This window comes from Dendropsophus ebraccatus, unplaced genomic scaffold (assembly GCF_027789765.1).
Source record: "Dendropsophus ebraccatus isolate aDenEbr1 unplaced genomic scaffold, aDenEbr1.pat pat_scaffold_559_ctg1, whole genome shotgun sequence".
NCBI lineage: Eukaryota > Metazoa > Chordata > Amphibia > Anura > Hylidae > Dendropsophus > Dendropsophus ebraccatus.
Genome location: NW_027210159.1, coordinates 80,856 through 104,025, shown reverse-complemented (window position 1 = coordinate 104,025; position 23,170 = coordinate 80,856). Strand labels below are relative to the sequence as shown.

Genomic DNA, 23,170 nt, shown 5'->3' with positions numbered 1-23,170 from the left:
TTTAACGTGTACACCAGTGTTCCCAACTGGTGTGCCACAACATTCCGGTGGAAATGTTCACTTTAAACATCCCTAGTAGCTGTAGCCATGCAGCTTCTAGGGATGCCATGTTCACTATAATGTCAGCCCATGCACTGTATTAACTTCACAGTGAGCGGGCTGACATTAAGGTGCAGAGAAACAGAAGATTAGGAGCTTGGGAGCTGTCAGCATCCCTATTCTACATTCATTCTCATTAGCTGCGGGCACAGCCTATGAGAAGCTGGGGGTTGATCTCTCCAGCAGATGCAATGATATAACATCATCATGTCTGCTGGAGTATCCATCCCTGCGGCTCATAGGCCAGAGGCCAGAGGAGAGAAAAATGATCTCCAGGCCTAGAAGATATGAGTTTAATGCAGGGGGCATTATCACTATGGCAGCATGGCAGGAGGCATTGTTATTATGGGGGCAGAGCAGGGAGGGGGCATTACTACTATATAGAGGCATTTCTACTATATGGAGAGCAGAGAAGAGGACATTATTACTATATGGGGTAAAGCAGGGGGGCATTATTACTATATGGGGCACAGCAGGGGATCCTTCATACAGTGGGCAATTATTATTAAACGAGAAAACACGCTACCAAACAGTGTAATTACAGCTGTATGGGACCCTATAGGAGGGAAAAAGGGAAGAAAGTTGCTAGAAACGTGCAAAGCCTAAAATATTTGTCTGGAAGGTTATGAAGACACGAATTGTAACTGGATGAAATCATGATGGAAAAAGGAAAAGGAAAGTGACGCCTCAGATCAAAGAACGCGCTGCCTGTGAGTCACTGAATGACTCACAAGAAAACACCCAAGAATTGTGAATCTGAAAACAAAATAAAAGTTTAAAATTGGAGGAGCAATTTAAAGGCAACACTATCAGCTTTACGCCTACCTGAAATGACTGCTGATGGTCTCCTTTTCTGCATTACGGGGTAGTCCTGTTATGAACAATGTTTGTTTTACCTGTGAACGAGAAAGACAAGTCTCATCAGTTTATACCACGAACATCTAGCACTACACTTTGCATTAGGCACAAGAGACCTATAGCTAGGACACCCTTGTAGGAAAAGATGTATAGCTCATGTCCGCTGAGTGGGCGGCTCTTTCTGGTGTGAGGTACGCTCTGCACAGTGTGTCTCCTTCTCCAGCTCTCCCTCCCCTCTTCCCTTCATGACTTTAGATTAAATAAATAATTCTAACTGCAGCTGCACCCCCCTCCTCCGGTCTTTTATTTTTTACACCTTTTAGAGACTACAGTCTTTTGTAAGACGAGAAAGGCTATGTGACCTAATAGGTTTCACATATACTAATAATGTTATGTACAGTTCAGTGACCGGGGCCATTAAAAAAACTGTGTACTGACCGTATTCTCCTCCTTGTATTTGATGGCAGATGTATGATGTCGCATGAGGACTACGATTAGGATGAGATAGACGACACCTACGACCGTGTGGAGCCAAATAAGACTGTCTCTGCAAATACAAACACAAAAGGCTCAGGATCCGCTCTGTTTAGGAGTTAGAGGAGAACTCTGGCCAAAATTTATTTTTTTAATATGTTATTACATAAGCAAAGTTAGACAAATCCCTAATGTACACTAATTATGGGAAATGCACATGTAGTGCTATTTCCCTTAAATGGGAATGAGGCTTAAATTTCTCTAAAAAACGTGACGTCACGTGTATTTTACATTCTGTCCAGCAGGGGGCGCATTATATGTAGAAATTACATTGTAAAAATATGCTCTCCTTTGCCTTGTTCACAAAATTCAGCTACCTTGGCTCTCCTCAACCTCCCCTCACCCGACAGGAGCCCTGTAGTGTAAAAATCCCCCAAGAACCCCCAAACAGCCACCCAACCACATCACAATGCCAGCAGCCCCATCAACAGCACATAGGACAGAGGACAGGGCTGCTGGTGATGTGGTTGATTCCCCCCCCCCCCCCCCCGACAGAAGCCCCCAGTAAAAGCATTCCCCCCACCCAAAGACCCTCAAACTCCACACTGAACGCTGCTATATTGTGGTCCCAACTGTCTCTCTCCTGACAAACATGGTCATTTACTGCAGAGGGTAGAGAGGGGCAGTTTTGGGGTCCTTGGGGGGGGGGGGGGGATTTTTACACTACAGGGCTCCTGTCAGGGTGGCAGGAGGTTGGGAAGAGCCACGGTAGCTGAATTTTGTGAATAAAGCATAGGAAATTTTTTACAATGTAATTTCTACATATAATGCGCCCCTGCTGGACACTTTTTTTTTTTGAGAAATTGAAGCCTGTCTGAACGACTTAATTGAGAGAAATAGCACTATATGTTCATTTCCCATAATAAGTGTACACTAGGAATTTGTCTAACTTTCCTTAATGGAGAAGTCCAGCCAAAATTATTTTTTATATGTTATTACTTATGGAAAGTTATACAATTTTCTAATGTACATTAATAATGGGAAATAGAATTCTCTCAGAAGCAGTTACGTCACAACGAATGGTGTAATTCCTATGGAGTGTTTAGCAGGGGGCGCTCTATATATATATAGAAGTCAATGAGTACCATTGACTTCTATATATAGTGTGCCCCCTGCTGGACACTCATAGGAATTACAATGGATGTGTGTATGTAATGTATGTTATGTACTGTACTTGTGATTGAATACATTTATGGAATACTTTGGGGAGCAAGTGTCCTTTCTCCCCAAAGTATTTCATAAATGTATTCAATGAATACATTTGCAGGGCACTGAGCAGGGAGGGAGAGAAGTGCCATCTACCTCCCCCCTCCCTGCTCGGTGCTGAGCACATATACAAAGTACTACTTCTACATTATCTGCAGATAATGGGGGAGTAGTACCTGTGCTATCCCTATCACATCGCCGCCGCTCACACAAGGGCTGCTCTTCATGCCCCCTCCCGGCTTCAAACACTATCGCGCCACTGACTCCATGCCGCCCGCGCCGCTGACTCCACCCGCCCGCACAGCTCCTCACACTATCCGGCCGGCCGCCGCTATCTGCCCCTGCAAGCCGGCCGCGGCAGCCCGCCCCCACCCCGCTGGCACTTCTCTCCCTCCCCTGCTCGGTGCCCTGCAAATTGAATACACTTATGGGATACTTTGGGGAGAAAGGACACTTGCTCCCCAAAGTATTCCATAAATGTATTCAATCACAAAGTACAGTACATAACATTACAATAGATACACACATCCATTGTAATTCCTATGGAGTGTCCAGCAGGGGCGCACTATATATATAGAAGTCAATGGTACTCATTGACTTCTATATAGAGTGCCCCCTTCTGGACACTCCATAGGAATTACACCGTTCGTCGAGACGTCACTGCTTCTGAGAGAATTCTAACACTTCCTGATACACTAAATTAAGGGAAATAGGAGTATATGAGCATTTCCCATTATTAATGTACATTCGAAAATTGTATAATTTTCCATAAGTAATAACATATAAAAAAAATAATTTTGGCCGGACTTCTTCTTTAAGACATAACTTTTTAAAAAATACATTTTTGCCAGAGTTCTCCTTTAAAGAAATTATTTTAAAAAAAAGTTGGCCTTTACTCCAAGGGTTAAAGGGGTATCAGAAGGTTAAAACTGAAAGCCTAGTCTTAGGATAAGCCATCTGTAAAATATCCACAGGGGTTAGACTCCTGAGACCCCTGTGATTCTTTGTGTGACAGGGCCATGGAGCTTATTGGAGTGCCAAAACGTCTTCAATGTTTACAACTGCTCACATTTGTACTGCTGTACTATTTGTAGTGGCGGTGTAAGGTACTGCAGCTGTGTCCCATTTATTTCAGTAGGGCAATAATGCGACACCTTGTACAGTAAGTTAAGTTTAAGTTACTGTAGTGTACAGCCAAGCAGCATGTGAAGAATAATGTATAGTAAGTGCATAGGAAAGAAAAAACAGCAGAAGTTTGTAGATAAAGGATGGAACTCCAGATCCCCATAATGCAGTAGCGTAGTACAACAGGCTAGAATAGAGAAGCAGGGCTGCTGTCAGAGGTCTGTGTGGTCACATGACAGCAATGGGAAAGGGGTGTGTGTTCAGCATGGACCAATCAGAAAATGAGAATCACAGAACTATGCAGGAGGACAGTGACAGAAACTTTTCTTTGCAGCACTGTGAATGGCTGAGCGTGAGTGCAGGCACGTTATAGCAGCAGTGTGTATAGCTGAGTGTAAGTGCAGGCACATTATAGCAGCAGTGTGTATAGCTGAGTGTGAATGCAGGCACATTATAGCAGGAATGGAGAGGATGGGAAACACAAGGGGGGACAGAGACTGCAGGGAGAATGAAGGAATGAGCAGGTCAGATATGGGCACATACATGCAGCGCTCTCTGTCCGGGGAGATAGCTGTTAAAGCTATAAAGATATTACTCCCACAGTCCCTGTCCCTGATGTAAGCCCCAGCCTGAAATAGGTCTGCTTTGGAAGGTGAGGGAGACTTCCTGGTCAGAGTACAGTGCTGTAGACACTTCTATGCAGACCATGTCCCTCCCCACTCGCCCTCTCACCCACTAGAGGGAGCTCTTAAACCAAATCAATGCTCTTAAACCAAGTCACAATTTTGAAAAACTGTGAGCCCTTCTGGCAAAATGCTCTAATCCAAGTTTCTCATTAAACCAAGGTACACAGTTTTGGACCATTCACTTCATACAAAGTGAAATATACTACAACACTAACATTTTTTTAACCAATACTTACTCATGCTGTAAATTTGCTATAGTGGTCCTGCCAAAGCTTAAAGGATCCATATCTTTAAAAGAAAGAAAAAAAAAATTAAACATATTCCCCTGTCTAAAAAGTGATTTAACATAAACTATAATCCTGTCGTGTAATACAAGTAGGTGACTTATAAGGGGTAAGCATCAAATCTAAAACTGTATCCATAAACGAATGTGGTCGGACATGGTTAAAGTCAATCCTACAGCCTAATTATTATGACTGACAGCCAAAGCCTCAAGAACTTACTATCTAATAGGAAACAATAATGACATGAGCGTTAAAGTGTACACTTTGTATAAAATAAGTCGGTAGCTAGTATGTGGTGTCTATGATGCACAGTCAGAGTTTAGCTAAAGTCCTCGATAGTGCAGTCAATATTGGGCAGACAATTACCAAGTAAAGTCCCAGAGAGATTGACCGGCAATATGACGGCAACAGACAGGACACTGGCAATAACCAGGAAGAATATAATGTGACGCTGGAAGGAAAGGTAGTGAAGGGCGTCTTCTCCACATCGCTCATAGATGTCTTCATCACTAGGACAGAGAAGATGTTATAATAAGCATCATTATTGTCAGTAAGACTATGAATTGCTGGAGATAAATACTATATATATGGCTAGAATGGTTGCAGGACCTTCTTTTAGTCCAGGGGTAGGAAACCTTTGGCCCTCCAACAGTTGCAAAACTACAATTCCCATGCTGTCCAGGGATGATGGGAATTGTAGTTCTGCAACAGCTGGAAAGATGATGGTTTCCCATCCCTGCTATAGTCCTAGAGAATATGTCTTATATGTAACTTTAGTTGCATCAGATGTCAGTCTGCAGATAATAAATATGGTGTTTGTTTTGTCTTTTTGTTATGTATTTCATCATCCTTTGGGGCGACCATATTGGACACCGACACACACTTTCTGTATTGTCAGCCCAGCAGTGTGTATTCTTTATGGAAGTGGCAATGAATAGGATCCAATTGCCAGAAAAGCATCCCTAGACCAATAAAGTCTACAAGAAGAAATGAAGTACAGTCATTTTTTCAGGGGGGAAGACAGACAGCTGCCCTATAAGAGTGCTGACTATGTACAAGTGGATCAGCGCACAATGAAAGGCTCCTTCAATCAGACCAATGACTGGGAGTTAACAAGCAGTTTGTGTGACCAACCACCTATTGTCATCAGCAAATCCCGCTTGCATGGGGAGATGTACAGCTTACCAACAATGTATAGGCTGACACTATCTGTGCAATTAGCCAACAAACAATGTTAAAGGGCCTTTATTATCTTATCTAGACCTCCAGCAATACAACAGAACACATACATACACCTTTTAATGGTAATGAGATGACTCTGTTCATTCTGCTTTAGGCTATACAACAAAGTTGACTATGGTTTCAGAAAAAAACAGTATAAGCCTATTATCATCATCTAGTGGCTTATAAGAAAGCTGCAACATTTGCACATACATAGTCACATCAAAACTATAAATTTATAGTAAAAACTTTATCTCAGTGTGTGATTTTCTCACGATACAGTCCCTTTAAGGCTTGAACTTACTGCATCTGAAAAGCAGAGGATATCCAGGAGCAAAATCCCTGCAAGAAATACATAAATAAAATGGGAGTTAAAAATGCGGAAAAGAGAATGTATCACAAACAAACAGCTATGAAATGCTAAAATACAGGAGAGTTGTAGAGACACAGATTTCTTTCAGAAACCTATTACACGGAGCAATAATCTGCCAAATTAGGCCGATTCAGCAGATCATTGCTCCGTGTAATAAAGACAACGATCAGCTGATGGCAATGATCATGTGCTGATCGTGTCTTTAGGTCATGACCTAAAAATCATCAGCTGATGTGTAATAGCGATGTGCAGCCGATGGCTACAATTGTATAAAAAATAATAATGCTGCAGGACCAAAATGTGTATAACAAAGATGCACTACATACATACCCGGTCCCTTTCTAGATCCTCATTTACAGAGGATGATGAGGATAGTCTCCGGTATCTCCGCTGCGGCATCCTGCACAATGTAAAGCAACATTCTGTCACACACTGCAAAGTGTGAAACCAGACCAAACCAAGACCACCACTTAAAAACAAGGCCAAGGGTCAGCACTGGTCCACTTTAAGGTGGTTCTATCATATTTGCCATAGGGAAAACATATTAAAGCTGCAGGTCTGTACTTTTAATGGTCAAAGCAGCTAGAAAAAAAATTTGGCTATCAGCGAACAGGAACGGAAACAGAGCGCCCCCTCTCTGCAGTGACCAACAGACTGCTGTGTGCATATTGCTGGGGTAGATGGGAGTCAAAACAGGGGGCTCAAAACACATGCAAAGAACTTGATCAGGCATTGCATTCTGGGTAGCGTCATCTTTATAGCAGATGCTGTATAGTAATGTCGCAGCCACCACTACCACCACAATACATGAGCTCGGCTAAGCGATCGGGGGGTCTTGCAGCTTGCTTACTCATGTTTTGTAGTGCTAGGCTGTTCACAACCTGTGGTTCTCCAGCTGTTGCAAAACTGCAACTCCCAATGTGACCTGACAGCTAAAGGCATGGCGGGCGGTGTAGTTTTTAAACAGATGGAGAGCCCATGGTGTGTATAGAGCCAAAGGCCTCCATATTGTCCTGAAGGAGGAAGTCATGTGACTTGGAGAACAATCAGAAGATCCCATCCCAGATAAGGTACAGCTGTACACTAAGCAGGTGCAGGCCTTATTACAATTACATTAGTAGTATATACCTCTCAGCATCATATACAAGGGCCACCCGTCCATAATCCCAGAAATTTTTCCGAATGACGGAGAAAATCAGCAGCAACAGCTATACGAAGAAATAAAAAAAGAACTCTGGTTAGTATATTCGTAGGGGCCCTGTTGTGCAGTTGTATTTATTTTGTGTGGCTTGCACAATATTATAGGTAATTCTATTTGCGGACACACTTCTATGGGAGAGCGTATCCAACTAATTTATCCAATGTCATATAATTATAAGGACTATAATTAGGTGCAGTTTACATCTAGTAGTCATCCTACCGACCACCTACCACAAAACAGATGACGTCCAGAACCAAGACTGTAGGGATTCCTCCAAACGTCACCCCTTGGAGGACCGTGCTTCCCCTATGGCCGCTGTAGCAATAACTCTCGGAATCATTGGAACTGTTCCCGATGCGGTTGAAACCCCCGGTCGAGAAGATGGAGGAGTTACCCCCAAAATGAAAGGGGAAGGAATGGAACATCCGGCCTGATCTGAAATAGAGGATTGAAGCTATCAGTGAAAGGTTAAGCCACACAGAGCAGAGGAGACAGTGCAAGCACAGAACAAGCGGCCCATTGTTATCTGCTGGAGCTAGAAAACCTTAATGTCTCGCATTACCCAAGCAGAAACGCATTACACTGTGATTTCATGCAAGGTGGAGTATTAAGAACCTTGCTAGATCACATAATTGAGGAGGTACGGATAGTGACTCAGTTATAAGAGGAGAGATTGGTATCAGTCACATCATGCTGCAGCACTATTATAAGCTTTGTTCCATGACATGCGGCATTACAGCGGCCCTCTCCCAGAATATGCACTGCACAGAGTGCCTACAAATCTGTAATATAGAACCATTCCACCTCCACTATAGCACCTCTGGTAATGCCCCTTATAAGGAATCTTCTTTTACTGCTAAAACTGTGTTTTTTATTTAGTTTTTTGTACATTGTTTTTGGGGACCGCCATCTTGCCTAAGCTGTTTTTAACAGCATTAAGTAACATGCTTTACAGCTAGACTCATGGACATAGACAACAATAGACAGAGTCTGTCCCCTTGACATGAATGTGAAACATTACTGAGCGTACTCTGTGACCTTTAAAGAGGACATTCCACAGTCTCCTCTATCTACTGTAATGCTATACAGATCACTTTACAGCAGCCTCCTCTGATCACTACAGAAACAGGAAGTCTCAGCTTAGTTTTGGCCCCAGTGGTGAGAATGAAAACTGCAAGATTTTAATGAAAAATTTAAAAAAAATGTTAACAAAAATTCTTTAAAAATATGTTTAACATAAAAACATTATTTAAACAGTAAGTCACTTTCTGATTAAACATTCCCTTTAAATAAAAGTACTTTACTCCTAAAGAGCACCACTTGGTTTGTGTCTGGTATTGCACTGGAAACAAAAGAATAAAGTCTGACTTTTTTCTTATTTCAAATAATCCCTTGAAGAGGCAGCAGTGTCTTGCAGTAAACGTCATCTGTGTACATGTTCACATTTTCCTTCCTGTTGCACAAATCTCTACATGTAGCCATCGGGGTGTGATTTTGACATTGTGGCTTTCTTCCTCTTTGTCAGCAGTTTCGGACATCTCTAAAGGTGCCAGAATACGTAGAAACCACAGCTAGTGTTCACTTTTATGTTTATGCAAGATTTGTAAATATAAAGTCAGTGTCACATTGCTGCCTGTGATCGCAGAAGAACAAACTGCAGCCCGAGTTAAATGATGCTAAAAGGGGTTGTATCCATGTGGTGATGTCACACAGTCACATGAACACTTCACTCGCGGCTCCCTACAACCTTTCATAAAGTTTATCACTCTTTAAAGACTACATGGAGGTTTTCTAATCTATCTAAAAAATTTCAGAAAAAATATTCTACTTCTACTGAACAGATCGGCAATGGGTTCCCCATGTTGTGCCTAAATACGCCAACATGATACTGGGTTACATGCCCCTACTAAAATAATGGAGTGACGGGCTGTAAATCTTAATGTGAACTCATACAGGATCTATGAACTAGGAAATCTGAAACCAAAAGTGTGGATTGTAAAGTTACAAATCAAATAGGCTGGATATCCTGGTTCCTCTTCCTTCCTTTTGTATGAGAATGACATTATGACTTTACTCATTTCTATTATCTCTTTATTTGCTACAGATATTGCTTGATGGGGAGGAAGACACATTTCTTTAGAAATTTGTTAGCACTGTACCAATTGCTTTTACCAGGGCTACCATCTGCCATATGTATGGATCGCATTGGCGCATGTCTCTCACCCCTACCAGTTCAGACACGGATTTGCTTTACATTAAAGGGGTTATTCAGCACTACAAAAACATGGCCACTTTTCCCCTCTCTCTTCTCTCCAGTTCAGGTGTGGTTTGCAATTAAGCTCCATTTACTTCAATGGAACTGAGTTTGAAACCCCACCCAATCTGGAGACAAGAGAGGGGGAAAAGTGGCCGTGTTTTTGTAGTCCTGGATAACCCCTTTAAAGGGGTTATCCAGTTAGGTAAAATAAATGTTAGTTGACTTTTATCACATGTGCCATTTCAAAAGGCTGGAGATACACAATATCTTGGGACTTGCTGGTATCATCGGAGATGCAAGGGTCCGCACCCGCAGACAGCCAGGTGTTGCAAACTGTACAAGAGACGATATACCAGCAAAAATCTGATAAAACATCCAAAACTTTACTGAAATGAATCTAGAAAAAAATGTTGAAAAAGAAAAAAAAAAGGCAGTCTCCGATGTAAACTTGACGTGTTTTGTCCTGCGCTAGGCCTTGATCAAAAGCCAAAATGCATCAAGGGTACAGGGGAGACTGCGTTTTTAACCTGTAACATTTTTTCTGGATTCATTTTAATAAACTTTTGGATGTTTTATCGTTTTTTTGCTGGTATACATTGCAGTCAATTTCAAGACCCCAAATCATTCTCAGCTTACTCCTACGGCACTGAAGAAGGGCATTCTCCTGATAGTACTGTATATAGGCTGCTGGTTAGCTGCAGTGCCCTAGTGCTTCTTGCTATTAGAAAGTAGAATGAATCCCGGCACTCGCTTGTGTAAACTGCTTCAAAAGGATGTTTATTACATCAACGCTGCACGCGTATCGACCAACCTGGTCTTTATCAACAGCATGCTGAGACCAGGTTGGTCGATACGCGTGCAGTGTTGATGTAATAAACATCCTTTGAAGCAGTTTACACAAGCGAGTGCTGGGATTCATTCTACTTTCTATGTTACTTACTGCCACGAGCACCGCGCCGCAGAAGTATACGGAGTGCCGGTTGTCTAAACTTTCTGCTTCTTGTTATTAGCCACTGTGGAGAGGATATGGATGCAACGTTCTTCAGGGAATTCTATAAAATCTCCTCCGCCATATGTAAGCCTCATATCTGCTTCGCCTCCTATAACGCTCCTGGTACTATTATAGGCTAATCACCTTTGGTTTAACTGCTCTTTATTAGCAGAGTGTTATCATATATCATACTGGATAGCCTCATTCAAGGCTTTGTGGGCACTGGGTATATACAGCTGTTGATGCATCTAGTACTAGGACAATGGCAAAAGCAATTGCCCAATGAACAAACAAACCCGAGTGCTCATGTCATCAGTGCCAGGATCCCTTTATAATCCCAGACGCAGCAGGTGATCCATGACATAAGGCATCCTGTCTGACTCGCAAAGGGATAAAAAAAAAACAGCAAGCAAACACGGTCTGGTCATCCTGCACTCCACCGCCGGCAGCCGGCCATAACTTATAAGAATAAAGCTGGAGGAGATACCAGAGTCAGATCTTCTGGGCTTACCAGAAAATAGCACATTATATGGTACTAAGGTTCCAGCTTATGTAGGACGATTGCACTTATATATTGAATACACAGTAATACATGCTGGCCGTTGAAATATATGTGTAAGGCCATGTTCACATCACATTTCAGTCCATTTTCTGAATGTATACGCTCAGTCTGTGGGACTCAACAGAGCAGTTTTAGCTCAATTTCCCTTGATGGTGCCAACATTGCGTCCATGAATCATATGGGCCCCAAATATCTGCTCTTTATGTATATTCCACTGATGGTGAAAGTGGAATTATTATATATTATATGAGATTATGATAGAACAAAGGTGTCAAACCCAGGCTCTCCAGCTGTTAGATGACTACAATTCCCATCATGCCTGGACAGCCAAAGCTAAAGCTTTGGCTGTCCAGGCATGATGGGAATTGTAGTTTAGTAACAGCTGGAGGGCCTGAGTTTGACATCCCTGTTATAGAACCAACACCAACACCACATCAGGCCCTTCAGGGCCAGCACACAAGCTCCAGCATAGTGTAACAACACATACAAGGGCCTGGACATCAAGTACATCAGCACATTGTATGCTGGCAATGGTATCTATGTGCTAAAGCCTGATGAGAAGCCAGCAGAGAGGAGAGGTAAGCAAGTGCTTACGGGTATTTCTGTCTAAGGACCCTATTCCACCGGACGATTATCGTTCAATCGTTCGAATCTAAACGATAATTGTTCGGTTGAAATGCACTTAACGATAAACGACCAAACGAGAAATCGTTGATCGCTTTGTAAGACCTGGACCTATTTTTATCGTTGCTCGTTCGCAAATCGTTCGCATTGAATAAGACGTTGTTCGGTCATTCGCAGTAGATATAAACGCAATAGCTAAGAAATAGCAAAGAAAAAACAATCGCAAATACGATCATAAGTAACGATTATCGTTCCATGGAAATGAGTGAACGTTTTCAGGTCTTTCGCAATAGCGGTCGTTTGAGATGGTTAATCGTTAACGATTATGCAAACGATAATCGTCCGGTGGAATAGGGCCCTAGAGGCACATGCTAAATGTTTGGCCCAGGGCTCAGCACTAGAGTTACACCCTTGACTCTTTATGTATTATCTGCCTTATTAATACGCCCTCCCCCATCTTTCTACCTTTTGACCTTTGTCTTGCCTTATTTACCTTTTTCCTTCTTCTCATCGCTGAAGTTTATTCATTGTGATTTTGTTTGATTTGCTTCCACTGCCTACCCATAGTTTATTACACTGGGTGTCTGTATACAGACATTGACCATATTCTTGTACTGCATGTACAATGACTGGAGTGCTCCATAGGGCTGTAAGTAAATGTTCTATACATTCTAATTTATTACAAAGACCAATGGTAGCTAAACAGATCCATCTTCAGTAATGGGTCTTGGGTGTCCATAGAGGTGGGTGGTCCCACAGCAGACAAACCATTATCCCTATAGGATATAAGTTGTTCCCACCAATTGGGTCCAAATTGCTCTTCCTGTCACTGATCCCTTCAACATCTATCTATTTAAAAGTGAATTTAATGTTGTGTGCCCATAGACACATGATGACATCACTTTTCTGGTACTCCACAGAAGCCCGTGGGACATATTTGTATGCACGGTACACAGAGGGCTGACATGCGATAGCAGGATCTGCAAATCAACAAGAACCGGTTTTTATCTGAACCTTCCGACAGCTCATCTGATGCCAGGTTACTACTGTAACATTACATACATCTATGGAAAGTATGTGGTCCTGAAATGTTCGAAGGGGTTCTTCCACCATGGACACTTATTCCCTACCCACAGGAATGGGTCACTAAATAACCAGTTTTAAAAAAAACATGGCGGCTTTCTTCCAGAAACAGCATCACTCTGATTTTGATGTAAATGGGACTGAATTATACCACACATAACCTGAGGACAGGGGTGTGGGCTGTTTTGTATCCTTGATAACCCCTTTAACAGCTAAAAATAGGCCATCGAAGCCAGAAATGTTGTCCCATATTTACAACTTATTGCCTATCCCAGGGACGGGGAACCTCCGGCCCGCCATCTGTTGCAAAACTACAATTCCTGTCATACCTGGCTGGCCTCAGGATACTAGATTACTATTTGTTAAGCAGTTGGACCCATCATAATCTCAAGAATGGGCGACCCGAGTCTCCCATCAGAATGGAGCAACAGGATACCCAAACACATTGCCATTCCATTTATTCTCTATTGGGCCATGGATGTAAGGTTGGTGTTCTAGAATATAGGAAAGATGGCTGACAATAACTAGTAGAGCTGGTGGTCGACATGCTGATGTCATCCGGTTTCTCTTGAACTGCAGCTGTGTGATAGTTATACATCTAGGAGGCCAAGAAGGATGACGATGACGACGGCAGCTGTACTTTTACATTACACTTTCCTTTCCCAGAAATAGATAAGAAATGGGCAAACACGCTGTATTACTTTGGCAAATGATAATTTTTGGTAAATAGTGATTCATTCATGTGAAGGACAAGTAGAAATGTTTGCGAGTCAAACCCAGTTCTTGATATTATATTTGCTGGACATCTCAAGCATTCTAAGTATGTATAGGTAATTGGTCTCTATAGGTCTGAGTGTTCCACTTATATATATAGCTGTCATATATAAAGCGCACTGACTGTTTGCAAATGAGTCAACTTGGCCACACTCCAATACTCACATTGCATAAAGCAGCCAAAGTAGACACTCGCCTTATCTTATTGGGGAATGACGAAACATTTATTGACATAATTCCTCATGGAGAATTTCATATGCTATGGGTTCTGTTTAGCACCAGGGGACAGTGCTACACTCCGATGGTGACTTGGCATAGTCAGGAGTTACTTATAGTCCTGGCAGTGTTTGCCAAAGCCAGCCACAATTTGGTTGTTACATTTGGTGGAGTTGTTAGGGACAAGTAAAAAGGAACAAAAATGCAGGATCAGACTACAAAAGGGCTTGTTTGTTGTCTTACCATGGAGACACTGGACAATTTCCAAAGTTACTACATTTCTAATTGTAAAAATTGTGCAGTTTTTGCTGTGTAGTTCCCAGGAGATGGGAAGATTATGCTGGCGTAGGTTTTACTATCATTTTTACGCCTAAAAAAAAAAAAAAAAAAAAAACAACAACTGCCGCACTCCCGGAATGCCCCCCTCCCCGCCACTCGAATAAATTTATGCACAAGTGGGCTTTCTGCGCCAGAAAGCGTTCTGTGTGGCACTTGATACATGTCCCCCTTGGTCTCCAGTGATGTGTTGACCCATGTGACTATTGGCAAGTGACAATGAAGGTATCAGGGATTAGTAAGTATAGACATTTTTGTGGTGTTTTTTTGTTTGTTTATTTAATTGGGTAGCTTCACACATACTGGATTCGCAGCAGGGCTGTGTACCGATTGGCTGAGCGGGAGCTGGGAGCCTCAGTTAAAGGGCCGGTGTTACATACTCGCAGCAGAATGAAAATTCTGCTGCGAGTATGTAACCCCGTTGAAGATCACAGTACCAGGATTTGGCGCAGATTTTGCTGCAAACTCGCAGTGTGAAATCCGCTGCGAATCCAAGACAAGTGAAGCTATCCTAAATGTGAAGATTTTTCTGTAGAGCAATAGGTTATTGTCAGCAAAATCCAGACTTAGGGCAGCTTCACACGTAACGACTCGCTGCGTTAATAACGCTCCGAGTCGGCTAGGTCCTGGCAGATGACTTTCACTACATACACACAGCGGTCTGAACGACTGCTGCGTGTATGTAATTCTGCCCGCAGCTTAACCCCTTCAGCTGCCGCCCGGCTCCCGCTCTGTATACATTACCTGTCCTCGCTGCACGGGGTCCCGGCATACTGCTCTCCCGCGGGCACTTTTGGCAATCTGCAACAACGGCCGTTTTAAAAAATAAAATAAAATACAGTGTGTGAACATGGCCTTAGGTTACGTATTATGGTCAGTATTTTTTTAACCAAAACCAGGAGTGGATTCAAAACACAGAAAGGCTATGTTCACATACTGATGAAATTTAGTCGATGGCCCTCATTTTATGGCCAATAACGGCAGTTATTTTAAAATAAAGCCAATTAGCTGCTGTTAATGACGGCAGTCCACTCAATTTCAACATTGTGTGAAAATAGCCTGTATTTTTAGTCTACTCCTGGTTTTGGTTGAAAAATACCAAAACCAAAATACTAAGCAAAAATACTGTGTGGAAACATGGCCTTAGGATTCTATTAGACAAAGTGATTATCAGCCGTACTTGACCGATTACCACCTGTTCTGACCGATAGTTAATTAAATCAATGATCAGCCGTCATGCACGATGACTTAAATCAGTTGATTTAAAACATGACCTAAAATCCTGATAAAGATAGCGATGGTCTGCTGGCCGTTGCTTCGTGTAATAGGAGCAGATCACCGCTCTCTCCTATCGGCCACCTTAACGATCCCCCCGCTTGTGGGGAACAAGGAGCAACCTGACAGATCAGCTTGCTTGCTCCTAAATATCGGGCAGTCTAATGTGGCCCTAACACACGTTTAAAGTGCTGTAATCTAGTGTACATTTTCTGAGTAAAAATCTGCACAAAAATCCCCAGCATGTGACTTGTCGGGAGTTTTTTTTTTTAAGTGGCAGTAACACTTCAAATTCCTGTGTGATCCTCAAAATGAAAAGGGGTATCATCATCTCAGCAACCCATTCCCATATGCTCCACATAGAGGATATGTTCCAAGCTTCCAGATGGCGGTGGTATATCTCCCCAACGTCCCACTGGTAGAACATAAGGACCTAGTCTAAGGTCAGGAATACATGATGATAATGGCAATTTTTCACAGTAAAAAAGACAGAGGGGGATTACATGGGCATATGCAACCCGATATCCCACTTCTTCCCATAGAGGAACATTAGGGTCACTAACGCAGTATCTACCACAAATGCAAAGTGCTAGTAAGATTAAGAAAATCATGACATGCAAAAGTGTGGTTATATTGTGGTATTTACAGTGATTTCTGTAAGATCGTGGGAAATCCCTGCCATTTGCAGAAGTTGATGTAACATGTGAATCTACCTAAAGTTGTCATGTATAAATGAATGCGATCCACATGTCCCCCGATTATATCAGGGAAGGTCCAGGAGACGGCAGTGATACTCAGCGTGTCTGCCGCTCAGGAGGACGAACACGTTAAACCAGCTTTCAATCCTCCCCTGTGGAATTAGGTTACAGGAAACACCAGAAAGTTCAGCAAATACCAGGAGACGGGTTCATGCTCAGGATGGCACCTAGCAGAAGTAGTTACGTAAGATCCTTACTGCAAATAGACCCCGTTGCCCATAAGAATTTAGTGCCTTTAAAAAATACGAGCACATACGAGGAAAATATGGGACTTTTGGCCAAAAAAAAAAAACGCACAAACCTTTCAAAAATGTGTTCCTGTATATTTTTTTAAAAAAAGGCTAAAGGTCAAAAAAATAAATGAAAAAAAAAAAGGCCTTCTAAATGGAGGAAGAGCCTTTCATTCCCAGCAATAACCAGTTACTGTATGGGATGTTGTAAACGTTGTATACATTGTGCAGCAGAAAATGCTCCCAAGAAGTCGTTAAAACCAATGTAGATTAAATAAAGTCACTCTGAAAAACTCATAATATATCTGCATGTATAGTTATAACGTCCCGTGACTATTATGACATTGTGATTGCATTCTCTGATAACAATAGTGATAACAGCGCTGAAAATTGCAAGTAAAAATAGCAATTTTCCATAGAGGCAACTGCAATATAAAGTGTTGAGCATTGGAAGGCCTCATTCACACGTCCGCAAAATTTTTGCAGATCCGCAATTATGGACAAAAATTTATTTTCGCAGATCTACGAATAGGCCGCAAAAATAAAAAAGGACATGCTGTAATGCGGATGAGCAATTGCGGATAGGGCCACTGCCTAGAATGTAGCGGTCCATGAATTGAGGACCACTACGGAGGCACAAACTGCTGTCCATTTTGATCCTCATTAAAAAAAAAAAAAAAGTTTTGATCTATTTTTATATTGACAACAATTATAAAAAAGGCTAAATAAAACTGTTTAAAAACATTAGGTTTTTTTTAGTGTACACAAAAATTGTTCGAACACAATTGAGTGTACATTGAAGAATACAGATGCATTTTGATCCCTTTATTTTTATAAAGGGAAGTCAATGAAAAAAAAAAAAAAAAAGGACGGATGAAACAGATGCACAAAAATTCATTTGTTTTTTTCATCCGTTTTTTTGCATAAGAGGGATTGCAAAAAAAAACAAAAAAAAAAAAAACGCTGTGTGAACAGTGCCTAATTCAGCACAAAATATGCAGTGAAAAAAATTTATTCCCAATTAGTTTCAATAAGGAAGTCAACAACCAAATCTGATGCATTTCACTCCTGTGTGAGCACACCCTAAAATTAAAGAGATTTATAGGAACGGAGGAACGGGTTTACACAGCTGATTAAAATCTGACATGTATTGGTGCAATGGCAGGGACCTGCCGCTGGAACCGGGGAGGTGAGTGGACATTGTTGCCCTCAGCCACCTCGTCCCCGGCCAGATAAAAAAAAGCCCCCAGGCCGGAGTACCCCTTTAATGCTTGTTGTTTCTGCCCACAATAAGTAATGGTGCGTTTACACAGAGAGATCTGACAGATTTTTGAAGCCAAAGCCAGGAATGAATTTGAGAAGGGGAGAAATATCTTTCCTTTTTGACCTGTTTCCTGTTTATAGTCCATTCCTGGCTTTGGCTTCAAAAATCTGTCAGATAAATTTCTCTTTGTAAACGCACCATAACAGGCCTCATTTTCTGTTGCAAGTGAATGGGGTAGTGCAAACTCTGTGTGGCTGGGAGATCATTATCAAATTTTAACAGAATTTTGACACAGAATATGCTTCAAACTCCACAAGAAAAGTGTTGTGTGAGCCTACCCAAAACACATCATAAAAAAACTGCAAATAATAACACCACAAGTCTAGGAGCGATCCTGACAAATATCAGCGCCGGACTTATCCCAGCGATATAACGTCACTCACAATGGGTTGGAATACCTTTTAGGCTATGTTCATGATTATGATAATTAATTCTGTCCGTAGGTAGTCTTGAACAATGGCCGTTCATGCAGAATGGCTGTTTATTACAACGTGGGAACACAGCCTTAGGCCACGCTCACACAACATAAGTTAAGTTTTAATCGCGGCCAATGTTGCCGATTTGCAACACGGCCGTGATTAATAACTCACGTTGTGCTGCAGCTAGAGGGAATCCCGGACGGAGTGTATACATATAGTACACACTCTGGCTGGGATCGCTAGCGGCCGCACAAAAAAACTGTCAGGCTGCGGCTGCATTGAAGAGCAGCCCTAGAGAACCTGTCAAGTCACACAATGGAGCGTGCGGCTTCGGCTTGTTAGCAGCGGTGAATTCGGATGCAGGCGCACCGCTGCTCACAATGGTGCGTGCGGCCAGAGCCACACACTCCATTGTGTGAACTGACAGGTTTTCTGCGGCTGCTATTCATCCGAATTCAGCAGAAGTGAAGATCATCCAGGTCACAGAACGGTCAGTGTCTTATGCCATGTGAACATGGCCTTACAGTGAGATTCCGCCCCATAAACAGCGCCACTCTCCTCCATGGCTGTGATTGGCATTGCAGCTCAGTCCTATTTGAGTGACTACCCTATAAACCCATGGACAGTATTTCAGGACCCCAGGATTAGAAAAACTATGATCGCTTTCCTTCAGAAACAGCGCCACTCTTGTGCTCAGTTTGGGTGTGGTATTGCCACCTAGTTCAATTGAAGTGAACAGAGCAGAGTTGTATTACCACACACAACCTGAAGACAGGTGTGATGATTTTTTTTTTTTTTTTTAATCCTGCATAAACCCTTTAAGTCCAGGACTCCATAGCGGTGATAACTTATGTACACACTGCTCATGCTCGCACCCTTTAATAACATACAATCACCTGATACCATATTTGCAGCGGCTGCCATACAGCACTCAGTTTTCTACCCATAAATACATTTTTTCCAAAGTTTTCTTTATAGTTTTGGGTGGAAAACAGCGATCATGGTGCGGATCTGGACAGGATGGCAGGAAAATGTATTCATAAGGAAAAGTTATTAAGTTACAGGCTTCTCCATATACACATACAGCCCCTGTCACATGGGTCTCATTAACTTCTCTAATGTCCACTGGTTTCTATACATTCTGCCCTTTGACTCTGCAAAAACTTTTTACAAAGTTAGTTTCAATCTTCCAGCTTTATTAGGTGTGGTAATCCCTGACACTTGTCTCCCCTCAGGGGTTAGCTATAGCAGAGTCTGCTCTACTGATGATACATATCATGTAAGTATACAGAGCACAACCCTTACATGCCATACAGTCACCCCTAAAAGTAAGTGCCCCCTCCCCCAGCTCTGTGATACATTGTGTTTACCATGAGATGGAAGACATGAAGCTCCCAGCACAGTATACAGCACCCAGATATACATGGTAATGACATGAGGGGGCACTCACCAGCTGGCTGCTGTCCCCGGCACATGTGGGGAGGGGGCGCTCGCGGCTCGGGGGGCTCCTCGGATACTTGTTGTTACAATGTGTCTCCTCTGTGTCAGCCAGCTGCTGCTCCCGGAGTTCCTGGCTGGGAGGGGGCAGTGATGGTGCTGCGCATGCTCAGTAGTCAGATGTGTGCAGTTCCCATGTGCAGGTCTTATACACGTAGTAGAGCTGTGTCTGCTCTATGGGATATATAGTGCTCTATATGTATGACAGGATGCTGCCTGTGTAGTGGAGTGTGTTGTGGAGTGCTCTGTGTGTAGTGTAGTGTAGTGTGGGGAGGACTGTGTAGTGTAGAGTGGGTTGTGGAGTGGACTGTGTGTAGTGTAGAGTGGGTTGTGGAGAGGACTGTGTGTAGTGTAGTGTGGGTTGTGGAGTGGACTGTGTGTAGTGTGGGTTGGAGAGTGGAGTGCAGTTTGTATAGTGTAGTTTGGGTTGTGGAGAGGACTGTGTGTTGTGTACAGAGGGTTGTAGAGTGCACAATGTGTAGTGTAGTTTTGTTGTGGAGAGGACTGTGTGTAGTGTAGTTTTGTTGTGGAGAGGACTGTGTGTAGTGTGGGTTGCAGAGTGCACTGTGTGTAGTGTAGTGTGGGTTGCAGAGTGCACTGTGTGTAGTGTAGTGTGGGTTGCAGAGTGCACTGTGTGTAGTGTAGTGTGGGCTGCAGAGTGCACCGTGTGTAGTGTAGTGTGGGCTGCAGAGTGCACTGTGTGTAGTGTAGTGTGGGCTGCAGAGTGCACTGTGTGTAGTGTAGTGTGGGTTGCAGAGTGCACTGTGTGTAGTGTAGTGTGGGTTGCAGAGTGCACTGTGTGTAGTGTAGTTTTGGTTGTGGAGAAGTAGTTTAGTGTACAGTTGTTTTCTGTATACAGCTCCTATGCAGATCTATGTTTTCATGGTAACAGAGTCTGATCTATCAGTCATTCTCCACAAAGGGGGACAGATGGCAGGCAGTGACCCAGATGATCCCACTGCCTGAACCCTGTGCAACAACCAATCACAGCTTGTTACATATCCTGATGAGATATGGTAAGATAACACAGGGAACTGTGATTGGTTTCAGTCAGTTTCACGTAGCTCGGTAAGGCTGGGTTCACACCGCGTTTGTGCAGTCCGTTTTTTTTTTTTTTTCTTTTTCATTCAACAGATACATTAAACAGACAGAAAAATTTCAGTGTGAGCACAGCCAAAATCTGAGCCACTATGACTACAATGGAATAATCCGTTGTCTGTTACTATGGAGACTGGTTTGTGTAGTAGTATTTTATTTTATTTAATCAAGACTATTGCAAAGATGCCTAATTTTTCTATGCACCATGGAACAATAATAGGCTGTGAAGGTGGAGGTGGCCTTTAATTCCTTCCTGACATTTTAAGTATGGAGCAGCTCATAGTGGGGATAACTCTGATGCCATCTGTAACCACCCAGATGCCCCAGTCAGTGGTCACTATGGCATTTAGGTGGTTAGATGCTTGTCCCACATAGTGTAATCACAAGTGTCAATCAGTTGTCATGGCAGCCAGGGGGGTCTTCTGAATGCCCCCAGGATACAATGACTGTGCTCCTATTACACCTGTAATAAGAGATAGTGAAAGTGCAAAAAAATAAAAAATGTAAAAAATGGATGTGGCAGGAAGGGGTAAAAACCAAAAAGGATGTGTCACTAGAATGTGGCAGCCTCCAGACTATCCTGGACAGATTGCTGGTGTCTGGAGGGTGGCAGCCACTGGTAGGCTACGTGACCGCATTCACTTTCAGTAGCTGCATGCCAATCTCTGAAGCTGTAAGCTGTATTGTGGCCAAGATCTCTGTGTACCCATAGCCTTAGATTAGAGGGGGCTGTGCATCTTAAGGTAAGTTTACTTTGCCTTTTCCCTTTACATGTTAAGGTAATAGGCCGCCTTCTGACACCTCATGCAGTAGAAACATAGAAGATTGTCAGCAGAAAATGACCACTGGGTCCATCTAGTCTGCCCTTTTAGTATTTCCTTTCCTATTATCTTAGGATAGATGTATGTTTATAGTGACACTGTCGTCCGTCTCCCCCCCCCCCCCCCCCCCCACCCCCCCCCCCCCCCCCCCAATTTGCATTTTGACTGCTCTCCACAGGTGTAAAGGGTAAATGTTACAGCTTTCATTACTTATTTTATATCATGGTGCTCCGCCCCTAGCACCACCCCATCCGTGACATCATCGCCGCATAGGCACCCCCCTCAGCGGCCATTGGTGTAGGACAATCTAGGGGGGTGGGGCCTAGAGCTTTAGGCTGGCCCTTCCAATGGCTGCTGAGGGGGCGGGGGCCTATGCAGCAATGATGCTACTGATGGGGCGCAGCTAAGTGGCTCTAGGGGCGGAGCGATGTGTCACAAAGGCTGCAAGGCCCTGCCCACATATACCAATCCACAGGTGATAAAAACAACTTTTTACCAGAACAAGCACCATGAGGTATAATATAAAATAAGTAATGAAAGCTGTAACATTTACCCCTTACACCTGTGGAGAGCAGTCAAAATGCAAATAGGGGGTGACAGTGTCACTTTAAATTCTGTTATTGTAGATTTACCAACCACCTCTGCTGGAAGTTTGTTCCAAGTATCTACTAGTCTTTCAGTAAAATAATATTTTCTCACATTGCTTCTGATTAGTGATGAGCGAATACTGTTCGATCGAATAGATATTCCCACGAATATTCGATAAATATTCAATAATCGTTCAGATCCCCCAGCTTCCGATTTCACCCTCCAAATGGTCAAATAGATGTTTTTCACTAATCGAATACTTGTTCCCATAGACTTTAATAGGATTGAATATTTGATCGAATATTCGGGAGATATTCGTACGAATATCGAATATTCGAATATCTCACTATTCGCTCATCACTACTTCTGATCTTTCCCCCAGATAACCTCTCACCTCTTGTTCTTCAGCTCAGTTTTTTTTTTTTTTACTAAAAACACTTTTCACGTTTCAATCATGTCCCCCCTTTCCCTTCTTTCCTCCAGACTATACAGATTCAAATCCTTAAGTCTTTCCTGATATGGTTTATGCCTCACACCCTCCACCATTTTTGTAGCTCGTCTTTGGACCCGTTCTATTTTATCAATGTCCTTTTTTTAGATGAGGTCTCCAGAACTGGACACAGTATTCCAGATGTGGCCTCACCAGAGCTCTATACAGCGGGATCACAATCTCCCTCTTCCTAGTAACTTATATGCTGTGGAGAAAAAGAATTAGCCATGCCAATATCCA

The 23,170-nt window shown here is 42.7% G+C and overlaps 1 protein-coding gene across 1 annotated transcript; it reads right to left on the bottom strand.

The window, feature by feature from the left end:
• Positions 1–602: 602 nt before the first annotated feature.
• On the bottom strand, positions 603–19,977 carry LOC138777295 (CSC1-like protein 1). The gene is made up of 9 exons (XM_069956282.1): positions 19,887–19,977; positions 7,818–8,022; positions 7,515–7,594; positions 6,717–6,786; positions 6,318–6,355; positions 5,159–5,301; positions 4,745–4,796; positions 1,396–1,504; positions 603–995 (listed from the first exon to the last, which is right to left on the bottom strand). Exons 2-9 carry the CDS (start codon positions 8,010–8,012, stop codon positions 921–923), a joined length of 762 nt encoding a protein of 253 aa, XP_069812383.1. The 5' UTR covers positions 8,013–8,022; positions 19,887–19,977; the 3' UTR covers positions 603–920.
• Between the last annotated feature and the right edge of the window lie 3,193 nt (positions 19,978–23,170).